At 37.1% G+C, this 12,562-nt stretch overlaps 1 protein-coding gene across 9 annotated transcripts in view; it reads right to left on the bottom strand.

The window, feature by feature from the left end:
* REPS2 (RALBP1 associated Eps domain containing 2) overlaps positions 1 to 12,562 on the bottom strand; it is a 221,826-nt gene that overhangs the window by 76,782 nt on the left and 132,482 nt on the right. For 5 of the 9 annotated variants that reach the window (XR_004271124.1, XM_032285998.1, XM_032286000.1 and 2 more), the window contains exons 10-12: positions 8,789 to 8,858; positions 7,280 to 7,333; positions 3,067 to 3,112 (exon numbers count right to left, since the gene is read on the bottom strand). Coding sequence is in view for 8 of the 9 variants with exons in the window: in XM_032285998.1 (XP_032141889.1) it covers positions 3,067 to 3,112; positions 7,280 to 7,333; positions 8,789 to 8,858 (170 nt within the window). In the remaining variant the exon portion in view is untranslated. The remainder of the gene's footprint in view (positions 1 to 3,066; positions 3,113 to 7,279; positions 7,334 to 8,788; positions 8,859 to 12,562) is intronic. The other 4 variants (XM_032286002.1, XM_032286004.1, XM_032285999.1 and 1 more) reach the window with 3 other exon arrangements.

The following is a 12,562-nucleotide window of genomic DNA, read 5'->3' as shown; positions in this document are numbered from 1 at the left end:
AAGGGAAATAGCAAAGCTTTACTCTTTGAAGTAGGGTTGAAATGGAAAATACCCCCAAAGTCAAAGTGACTACAAAGAACCGATGAGCTACCAAAGCAGCCATAAATTCTATTATCCATTGAATGCCACTATGTACAATAATTGTCCAAATCCAACCATCAATTGGGATCTTTTTTAATCTCATTGTTCTTATTATACCTTAGACCTAAATCGACCCTCCCCCGCAAAAAAACCTTGTGCAAATTCAAATCTGTTTCTATTGGAATTGTTAATAACATGGAGCCCCTCAGGCATTTCCATGTTCTAACAGAAGGGCTTCATGCTATAAACTGATTGGAGAACTTTTTTCCTGTTCACTTGCAAATGTAATGACAGGCCAATGTGGAATTGGGACAGATAAGCTGAGGGTAAGAATCCAATGTTCAAGGGAATATGCCATAAATGAAGCTAGGAACGGAAAACACACTCAATCAGATTGAGGGGTCTAGCCTGTCTTGCCCTGAGAAAGCAAAAGCCTCATTTTAAGCTTCTTCCTCAATCTATAGCAAAGCATAATTAACTGGGCAACTTCTGAGATTGTAACTCCAGTAACACCATTTTTTTAAAAAAGGAACTAAGTAACCTGCAAAAGGTCAGATAGAAAGTTACACAGTTTGATTCAAACTCCAATCTCTGTTTCTACATTCCATTTTTAAAATGTTCTCATACTGCCTATGAGTCCAGGGGGGAATACTTTAGTGGTAGCAACTAGAATATTTATTGGAGATCTACTTACTTTCCAAATTCAATTCAAATCCATACACTGTTCTATTGCCTGGGAATAGGTTTAAGGAGAGGATCCCAATATGATGATCAAGAATGGGCCCTAAGATGTAGATATACACATCTGTTGTATTTAGCTTCTCAACTAACTTCATGTCAAAGCAGAAAACAACCTTTGAGTCAGAGGTACATCCTAGAGACAAATTAACCTCTGAAAACCGTTCTTTATACTTAGCTATTAGAGAAGGATTTGGGAATTTAGAATCTATCAATTATTATTACACCTCTTCAGTTCTTGACAGAGCTGTTTTTGACATCGTGAGTGTTTATTTTCCTGAATAAGTTTCTCAAGGTTTTTTTGTTGTAACTGAGGATTTTGTCTGTCTTAGAAGGTTGCAACTTCAATAAAGCCACCATAATGGCATGTGACGTACTCTGGGGCGGTCCCTGTAACATAACTGGCAAGACAGGCAAGGCAAAGTCAGGCAGAAACTAGCAAGGAAGAACGCTCTGACACTTTAAACAAGAATCAAAGGGAACTGACACAGACGGACAAGGTTCTTAAATAGAAACATTCACTTCAAAAAGACAATTAGAGATACTAGCTAGAAATAAAAAGAACTTTCTATGCCACATATAGCTGTAGTGACATCTTTCATTCAAAAAAGAATAATGTGTGTATAAATGATGTGTGTGCATCATATAGTTAAGCACACAATCCCATAGTGCATATTCATTTTCATTTTATTTTCATATATAACCTGTATGTTTATATCTTCATATGGAAAGTTACTGAATATAAAAAAGTGAGATTGTATAACCATGACTGCTGCAACCAATTAAAACATAAATGTGCAAGGAATTAACAAAATGATGAATGCAGTGGTGTTAGAATGGTGATTTTCTCTCTTTCCCTTATATTTCTACAAAAATTTATTAATTCGTAAAGGAAGATAAAAATAATTCTATTCTTTTGGTTTTCCCAGTGGGAAGTACTGAAAATAAAATCATCCAAATTAGACAAAAAGAGCAATCTCTGAAAGGATATGTAAAATTTAGTCAGACACATTAATAATAGAATATGTGGCTATGAGATTTTATAATTTCACTGGCTTTCTGGGAGAGAGAAAGTCAGCAGAAGCTAAAACTTTGAAGTTCTATTTATGGTTAACACAGTACACATAGCAGATTTCTGCAATTCAAAGGCATTTCCTACTAGAAAGTATATCCCAAAACTAGTACAGACTAGTTTGTAAAAGATCTATTCATCCTTTAAAAAAGGATGAGTAAATGTGTCGACCACAGAGGAAAAGAATGCCTACACCTTTCCTTCCTACCTAAATGAGTTACTCTACTGTTTTTAAATATTGGTAAATATAAAAATATAGATATCTGTATCTTATATAAACAAGGAAACAAAACTCCAATTTGGAAAATGCAGATAGAAACTAAAGGGTAACTCTTTGACTTACAAAGAGATGAAGTTCCTTAAATACCAGCATTTCAAGCATACAAAATATGATCAGACTTAAATTTACTTTTTCAGGATTGTGTCTAGTAGGCAAAGGAGGGAAAAATGTCACTAAGAGCCAAAGCAAAACAGAAAACACACGCATGGTATCCTTGGTATCCTTACACTGCAGTTCTACCAGTGAAAAGCATTTCCCTTCCTTAATGGATTAATTCTATTAAGTGTCTGTATTTCCCCTCTGCTCCTCTTTTCTGAGTCTCACATCAACCACAGCTCTGCTTTACTGGCTTTCTGTCTTTTACTAACCTCTTAAAAAAATGTGAAGCCGAGAAGGGGTACTAAGATAGGCTCTAACAGACCATAAGCATTGCTTACCTGAAGCTGCAAGCTTCACTGAAGTTATCACAAGCATACAAGCATTTTCTTTCCCTACTCTAGATTTTATTACCCAGACTTTTTACTTTTTGGTGTTCACCTTGTCATGATAGCAAATTTTTGTGTTCATTACCTTACCCATATTTTCCCCTTTCCAAATCTACTTCCCCCTATTAGTTATCATCTTGCAACAAGTGGGTCATCTCACACAATCCACTTCACGTGGAGGGGCCATAGGGCATTAGCCACCACCTTCTAGCACTAATGAATACAGAAACCAAGGCTCCCAGCATCACTACACATTCCCAACAGGCCATGCATGAGTGAAATGCCTCATATCCTAAGCTTTACACCTAAAGGAAGAGGAAATCATGTACTGAGTTTTTGGTTTGTAGTTTTTCTTTCTAGGCAGGGGCAGGGCACAAAGGGCATTAAAGCAGAAATTAAACGAACACTACCTGGATCTTGGTCTTGCTTTGAGACTGTTGGAATCCTTGGGAGTTGCTGAAACAAAGATTATTTGTTGTTTGTTTGGGTTTCATTTCTGCAATTAAACAGGTTTATATGCAGCACCTGGGCTAGTACAGAACATATCAACAGATAAATGTGAGGTAAAAGTGCCCATGTGGAGAACTGGATGGCTCCCACATTTTCATGATTTCCTCATTTTATTTCAAAATCTAAAGGCACAATTAAAAGGAAAGGAAAACCAGAATATTTTTCCTTTGGCCAGAGCACTATTTGAGAGGCCATTCTCAAATCCAAGTTGATTAATGAAGACATTCCAGTATAAAAAGATAACCCCTTGAAAGAGTTGTCTTTTTATATAATGATGGATTCACACGTGAGGGTTTCTTGGTCTATCATGATAGCCTCATAATAGATTTTGAACCAGTCTACCCTGAAGGATAGGAGGAAGTCTATCTAGTTACATGTTGTTGTTTTTTTTAAATACACTACCAGAGCAGCATGGCCACAGAAAACCAAAGCTCTCACAAGTAAGTTGAAATGAGCTATACGGCTTCTCCTGTAAGAAAATATCCTTGTGTCCCATATCTCTGTGACTAAATCATACAGAGAATTATGAAACAAAATCACTGAATCTTTTGCCAGTCATATGACTTTTCCTCATTAAATTTAAATCATAAGCTAACTTGCTAATTGACAACACCTATAGAGCCTACTTTCCCTTCACAAGTTGTGAGGAGTAATTAGAAGCATTTACAAAAACATTGATCCTCTTTTTATGCTTTCAATCCTCTATGGAAGACAACTTTAGGAACCAGTAGCTATGCTCAGGTGTTACAAACATTGCAAATTTTTCATCATAAAATGTCATAAGAAATCATAGAAAGGTGCTAGTAACACAGAACCAGAAGAATGTAATTTCTTTGTTTGCATGAATTCTTCTGAAAAGAAAATGTCTCTGCACAATCTCATCCTCTTTTACATTGCTCCAAAGAGAAAAACCCTCCTTGGTATGAAGCAGCCTGAATTCATGATGATCATTAAAATGCTTGGGTTAGATAACAGGGCAGAGAGGGAAGGCGAAAATCCTCATAAATGCTAACAAGGCACAAAGTAAACTACTGGTCAGCTGCAGAGAGATGCACTTCTCCCAACCCAAGCATTCTGGCTTGCTGTAGTGAGAACACAGGCATCTTCCAGTTTCAAATAGCTGAAACACTGCCAGGGCACAGGAAAGCCTGGAAAGCCCAAGGAGTTTGAGTCCCCTTTTGCACATTATTGTGCACTCGCACCTAGATATAGACAGAAAAAGACCTCCCTCCCTCCTATAAACCCCAAGTAGCAAAGAAAGCAGCCTTGAGAAGCCTCTCTCCCAGTCCAGGAGGCTGCCTTGGGGCTGGGTGGACAGAGTGGACCAGACTCACCGCAGAGCTGGGGAAGCCCTCTGCGCAGGCTGCCTGCAGCTGGCTCCGTGGCCCTCTTCTCCCTCAGGCCCCACTGCTTTCAAGAAATACGTGGGTAGGAGAGGTCCCAGCCATGATAAAATACTGTTCCCCAAGCCAGACCATGGTGACTTTTAATTCCTTTGTCAACTGCCATTATCTTTGTCTGTTTGCTGGTAGGGATGGGTGTGGAAGGAGGGGTGAGCCCTGCTGGTAAGAGATAGACAGACAGACAGACAGACAGACAGACAGACAGACAGATGGGGTGAGGGTGTGGATGAGTAGTGGAGAGACAGGACTAGAGACCAGGCCAGGAGTCCTGAGACCAGGGCGCTCCTCCTGGCTATGACACTAAGTAGCTGTTACTTCCCTGAACCTCAGTCTCCTTACCTAGAAAACAAAGACCATAAAAACGCAGTCTCTTTCTCACAGGGACAGATACGGTGAAAGTATTTTAAAAATTAAATGTATTTTAGAATTGTAAAATATTACTATTATAGAGTACATAAATAAAGTCTCCTAATTTTTCAAGCCTGGAAATCTGATTTCTAAATTTAGTTCCTTCTAGAACAGCAGAGGAGGGGCAGGTGGGAGCAGGTAACGGAAGGAGAGAACTGCTCTATCCCAATAAAACCATGGGGCAATAGTTGGCAATGGAGCAGCTGCTAGAATCACCAACAGCAGTCTGAAGACAGCACTGTGAGGGTGAACCAGCCAAAAACACCTCAGCATGAGCCAGAGACATCAAGAAAAAGACCACCATTGTGCAGGGTGCTCTGCTGAATTAGGTTGGAATGGGTATTGTTTAAGAAATCTCTTAAGACTCCACTAATATAGACACTTCTAGCAATTACGACAAACAGATCACAGCTTCTTATATAGCTGGAAAGAGGGAAGAGGAATGCCAACTTCCTAGAAGACTCAAGGCGTGTCATCTTTCCAGGAAATGGGAATGGGAAGAGGAGCAGGCCTAGAGATTAACCTTCCAAAAGGCAGCGACTGAACTGAGGCCCACGTGGCATGGACAGCCATCCAGAATTCTAAATCACCATCTTGAAACTATTGTGTCTTCCACTGAGAATCTAAACATTTCCCAGAAAAGGAGGGATTAACTATGTTTAAGATGAGGAACTCTCTCATACCCAGAGAAGGGCAGCAGTGGGGAAGAACAAATTAGAAAACACATACCATGCTCCTGGGCACAATGTGAAATAAATTGACATACTTCCTATGCTGTGGCACACCTGTCAAGTTTTATTTGGTGATACCATGTCCTAGACAATGAAGTAATGTTAAAAATGAGATCTAAAGCTCATGCCCCACAGGACACTTGATCTTGTGTTTAAATTCCTTTTAAACAAAAAAGTAGGAAGAGTTATGATCCTCAAAGGCTATCGGAGAAACACCAATTTAACACTCCAAATTTAAACAGCTTTTACTAATACTACAACATGAAGTTTACGAAAACTGGAATGTATCCACTTTAGTTCCAGAAATTAGAGCTAGAAAGAACTGACTCCAGGTGTTTGGCCTACATTAACAGAGCATTTTACCCAATGAGGAATAAATTCAAATCTGTTTCATAAGTCAAAATTAAGCTTGGGAATTCCCATCACTTTTGGAGTCATGATTAATCTATAACCTTAATGTTCTATTTTGTAGCATCACCTTCCAGATGTGGTGGTTCCCAAAATAGGCTATGTACCAGAACCAATTGGGAAGCTAAGTAGAAATACAGATTCTCAGACCTCCATAATTGAAATCCATCATCCACATTCATTCATATTTATTCTCATTCTCATATTCTCTCTCTCTCTCTGTCTCTCTGTCTCTCTCTCTCTCCACCCCATTTCCCTCCACCATCTTTTCTCCCACTCCCCTAACTCCTTCCTCTCCCTCCACCCATCTCTCTTTGAAACTCTGAAAGAACTTGACATTTGGGAAATATTTTACCACAGCATAAGCCTCAACATTATATTGATTCCTCTGCTCCAACGTTCAATAAGCCCAGGGATGATAGCTAGCTTATCACAACAAACATGATTGACTTATTAAAAACATGCAAGAAAGATAACAGCAAAAGAGAAATCAACAACTTCTTTCATGTCCTTATAACTAGAGCTCCAAATAGTAATGTCTTCTGTAGCCACTTTGTTTTTAACTAGGTTCAACTTGGTTCAGTGATGGCTCTACCAACAGAGAGCTGGGGACACAGGTGCGGCCATTCTCCATGGCTCCAAAGACACAGGTCTGACTCTCCAAAAAACTGGACAACTTTAATTTTGCTCCTTGGAATCCACTCCATATATAAGTACATATAGTTTTGCCTTCCTGGTGGTGAAGCATAATAAAAATATTTGAGACTTCTGCTTTGGAAATGGAAAACACCAACTCTGGGCCTCCAATTGATCTACCCTATAGGTTCCTTACTCTACAAAAAGTCTAAAATGGCTTATTGAAATCATCTCAACCTCAAGCTTTCTCAATTTTACACTTAGTAACAAGACCCTATATTTACACTGAGTGATGCTTTGTGATCCTTTCAGTGAAACTTAAAAACTTAAAAAGATATCACCCTGTTTTTATATCTGAAAAGAGAGAAAGGGTAAAAAGCCAAAAGGTTTCCTTGTAATAAAATACAAGACAAATAAATAGAAACAGACACACTATCACAGAGGTATCAATCTTCTACTCACTGACTTGCTGGTTTTTTAATTTTAAAAAATTATATAGAAAGTATACAAAAATGGTTTTCTCCTACCTGGATCCTCAGACACGTCCTTTGGTAAGGCTTCATTGACAGTACTTTTCAAAACTAGCAGTGTTTTGTTTTTAAGGAACAAGAAAGAAAAAAGAGGAAAAAAAGAAAAAAAAACTATAAAATGTTATTTGTGAGGCAAATTACATTAAAACAAAGAATCCCTAGTCATCACTTACAAAAACAGGTCTCACAAACCTCTAAAAGTTGCTATAGCATTTACTAAAACAATAAAGACCTCCTGGAGTATGGAAACAGGTTATCCTTCTACAAAGAGCAAAGATGTATTTTTCAACTTTCCAGAGAGAGCACCTCTAGCAGACAGGAGTACTACCAAGAAGTATCAGGAGTTTTTCCCTCTTTCATTCCTGACACCCAGACCAATGACATGAGAATTCCTGGGAGTAAAATCCGAGCTTCAATACTTTTACAGCTTGCCCAGTTATTCCACTATGCAGTTAGGAGAATGGTCAGAGTACATGTTGCCCAGTTCTACCTGTCTCTCCCAAGCAAGTATTTAAATAGAGAGCATGCAATTACTGTCGCTTAATGGAAAACTTATTTTTCATGTTTAGCCCCCATACAATGCCTAATCAATGGCAGGCCTCAACAATAGAACCTGAAATAGCTTCACTGACTTTTAGTCCTTTCAAATAAGCCTCTCATTCATGAGTAGTAAATCAATATCAAATAACAGGCAGAATACTGGCTTGAGGCTTAGAAAAAATCTTGGTTCTTGCCCCAAATCTTTTTCTTAATAACTAAGCAAATGATTCATAGTGTCTGAATTTCACTTTACTCATCTCTAAATTTTAGTTGATAAAACATCAAGCTTCCATTTAGTTTTGTAAGGACTGAATAAAACAGTATATGAGGAAGGACATGGTAGATTATAAAGCACTATACAAAGTATAGGAAGCGGGGGAAGATGGTCCCTTCCACACTTCTAGATATTCCCAGGCCAACTCATCCCTGGGAGTAGCTCTAACACGGAACATGTGCTGCACTGCTTCTTAGCTGCCCAGTAAGATAGGAAAGCTGTAGCTGGGCTCCATGCCACACTCCCACAGTCACAAAGCCAAGAAACAGATAAATGCTACGGACAGAAGCTCTGTCCAGAAGATAACTTCCTGATGGATTAGAGCTGTGTGTAAATGTGCATTTACACTGATGTCTGGGATCACATCTGCAAACACAAGATGTTAAGCTCTCAATTCATTCAGTTTCTAGTTATTTCCTAATTGCTACGATCAGATTCCAGTGTGAGGTGTTAGAGTAGCCTGAAGGCCAGCAATGACTAAGGGGTCAATAAGTTGGAAGATTCTGGACACTCAAGCTCTTGCTATCACTTTGTGAACTATTGTTTTATGATTTGAACTATTTAATCTATCCAAATGTGTTTACATGCTGAGAACCATCCTCATATGCTCTAGAGGCCACCATTCCAAGAGGAGTAGATAAGAAAACAGAGGTAGAACACTGATTAAGGAAGAAAACTCATTATTTTCCTACCTTGTTTGTCATCACCAGTCACATCTTGGGTAGGGACAGGAAGGTCAGCTGTGTCTTTAACAGATGTCTTCTTTGAAAAAGAAAAGTAAATGAATTAAACTGGTTGGAATGGAAATTAAGTGATATGTACATATGATGAAAATGGCTTAAAAGCTAGTATTTCTTGCCAACATTCCTGTCTACAGTAAACCCTGTCATTTAATACTATCTTATTTTTTTAGGTTCCTAGTGAGATATATGTTAATTTGTATTGAAATTTTACACACAGAAGAAAAAAATGGTTCAGATTAAGGCATATGTATTGAATCTGAATTCAGACTGGGATGCAGCCAGAGAACTGTATAGCAACTCTTGTCCATTTGGCCAAGAACAAACCTGTCCTTTATGTATTTTTTTTTTTTTTTTTACAAACACAAAGAAGTTCTGACAAGTGGCCCCACAATGTGGGTGTTTGCCAAGATCTGTCATGCAGATGGTGTCTAAACCTGAACATAACAGCGTTCTTGTGGGATAAAAGAATTTTATTGATGAACAGATTAAAATTTTATCCTAATGCAAATATAGAGGAAGTCCTCACTTATACTAATATGAATACCCAAATCTATCAAGTACGAGTTTTTTTAACTGGTAATAAAATCTACTTACTATAGATTTATTTCTTATAAATTCTCAATTTAACACACATTCTAACTATAGTTAATAACAATGTGTGGTATACTTGAAAACTGCTAACGGAGTTGACCTTAAATGTTCTCACCACATCAAAAAAGGTAACTATGTAAGATGACAGATATGTTAATTAGCTTGATTGCCATAATCATGTCACAATATATACATAGATCGAAACATTGTGAATATATACTTTTTGTCAATTATACCTCAAAGCTGGAAAAGAATATGCACTCTAAGGCCTATGACAAGATTCAGTTAAAGAATAATATATATTCACATTTGCTTTATTTTCATACACCAACTCTGGAAAGATATGTAAAAATTGAAAGGTGACTTGGTAGATGAAGGAAAGGGATGGGAGGAGGACTTGTCATCCTATGTTTTTTGATATTGTTTATATTTAAAACAGTCATAAATCAAAGGTAAATTTTAACATTTATCTTCAAGGAAGGAGAGTAGCCATCTAGTGTTCCAAAAAGTTAATGGTTTACCTCTCAGAACCTAAACAACCCCAGAGAGATAAGCAATACTTTTGTTTTCAAACTGTTCCGGAAAAAGAGACTGAAGTATTACTTAGTAGGAAACTGGTCTATGATTTAACAGTCTTCACTTAGGTAATTCTTGACATTAAAAGGAAGTGTCCAGATATAATTTCCTATTCGAAGTCTATCTCCAAAAGAACAGACAATGTATCATAATAATGCATTTCTTTCACTGCCTTCTCCCCCCTGCATTATAAATCAGACCCCTTGGGAGAATAACATAATTTAGGAGCAGGCAATGTAGATAAAAAGAAATCTCAAAAAACTGTTGAAAGAAATTAAATATCTAAATAAATGGAAAGACATCTCATGTTCATGAGTTAGAAAACTTAGTATTGATAAGATGGCCATACTCTCCAAACTGATCTACAAATTCAATGGAATATTTTATTGTCAGAATTTGGCAAGCTTGTCCTAAATTTCAAATAGAAATGCAAAAAAGTCAGAATAGCAAAATATTCTTGAAAAAGAAGAACAAAGTTAAATGATTCACAATTCCTGATTTCAAAAATTACTACAAATCTAAAATTATCAAGACACCAGTAATAGTGAAACAGAGAGTCAAATTATGAGTGAACTCCCATTCACAATTGCTACAAAGAGAATAAAATAGCTAGGAATACAACTAGCAAGGGATATGAAGGACCTCTTCAAGGAGAACTACAAACCACTGCTCAAGGAAATAAGACAGGACACAAACAGATGGAAAAACATTCCATGCTCATGGTTAGGAAGAATCAATATCATGAAAATGGCCATAGTGTCCAAAGTAATTTATAGAATTAATGCTATCCCCAACAAGCTACCACTGACTTTCTTCGCAGAATTGGGAAAAAAAAAAAAAAAAAACACCTTAAATTTCATATGGAACCTAAAAAGAGCCAGCATAGCCAAGACAATCCTAGGCAAAAAAAAGTAATTCAATTTCAAAATGGACAAAGGACTTAGATACTTCACCATAGAAGATACACGAATGGCTAGTAAGCACACAAAACGATGCTCAACATCATTGGTCATTAGGAAACTCAAATCAAAACCACAATGAGATACCACTTCATTCCACTAGGGTGTCTAAAATCAAAAAGGCAGACAATAAGTGTTAACAAGGACGTGGGAAAACTGGAACCCTCATACACTGCTGGTGTCAATGTAAAATAGTGTAGTTGCTTTGGAAAGCAGTTTGATAGTTCCTCAAAAAGTTAAATTAAGTTATGATACAATCCAACAACTCCACTCCTAGGTATATAGTCAAGAGAACCAAAAATACACATCCACACAAAAACTTGTACATCTATGTTCATAGCAGCATTATTTACAATAGCCAAAAGTGGAAGCAATGCAAATGTCCATCAACTGATGAATGGACAAACAAAATGTAGCATACCCATACAATGGAACATTATTCAGCATTAAAAAGGAATAAAGCACTGATACATGTTATGATCTGAGTGAACCTTGAAAACATTATACTAAGTGAAAGAAGACAGTCCCAAAACACTACATACTATATGCTTCCATTTATATGAAATGTCCAGAATAGGCAAATCCAGAGACAGAAAATAGATTAGTGATTATCAGAGGCTGGCAGAGACAGGAAAATAGGAAGTGACTGCTCATAAGTATTGGGTTTCTCTTTGGGCAGATGATGTTCTAAAATTAAACTGCAGTGATGGCTGAACAACTATTAATATAGTAAAAATTACTGAACTATATACTTTAAATTGGTATGGTATGTAAAGTCTACATCAATAAAGCTGTTTCGAAAAAGAAAGAAATCCAGTAATCTAAGAGACACTCATAAAGAAGAATATACCTGAAATTATCATCTATAATTCTTAATGGAAATAAGCACATGGTTATAGCTCTGCTGTCTTTAGTAAAAGATGTTCACTATGCCAATTTCTCATGACCTGAGACCTAAATCAACTGCAGCTTTTTCAGAACACAAGCACCTATGCTGGAGTCATTGATCAGAGGGCTGGTTCCAAAACCTAGTTAAACTCCACACATTCATGATAGATGAAAAGACCAGTAGAAAGAACAATCAGTAATAGTTTAGAAGAACATGAAATATTGAATTATTAATTATTACAATTTGACCTATACTTCTCAAATGGACAAACCACCAATTAACCCTATTACTTTGTCCTTGAATTCTGTTTATTGCATTCATTGTCTAAAACTATACCATCCTCAAAAATAACAATCTGGTTGGAAAAGAGGTAGTTTTTATCGTTGTTTTGCTTTCTCTTTGGATAGGGTCAAAAAAAAAAAAAAAACACTAGATAGTTTTTAATCTCCCCTACCCAAGGAGACCACTTAAAATATACAAGAGCATATGAAACTAGCTGCATATAATGTCCACAAAGGTGAATATATGTAACGTCATCAAGGGCATCAGAGAGAGAGAGAGAGAGAGAGAGAGAGAGAGAGAGAGGGAGTGTGTGTGTGTAACAAATTTTATGGCCATTCTAAGGAAGATCAACTAATAACCTCATCATTTTATGTAAGCAGAGGAGCCATCACACACACACACACACACACACACACACACACACAC

Source organism: Sapajus apella, unplaced genomic scaffold, assembly GCF_009761245.1.
Source record: "Sapajus apella isolate SASKATOON/1434 unplaced genomic scaffold, GSC_monkey_1.0 scaffold17, whole genome shotgun sequence".
NCBI lineage: Eukaryota > Metazoa > Chordata > Mammalia > Primates > Cebidae > Sapajus > Sapajus apella.
This window is presented reverse-complemented; position numbering and strand designations above follow the sequence as displayed.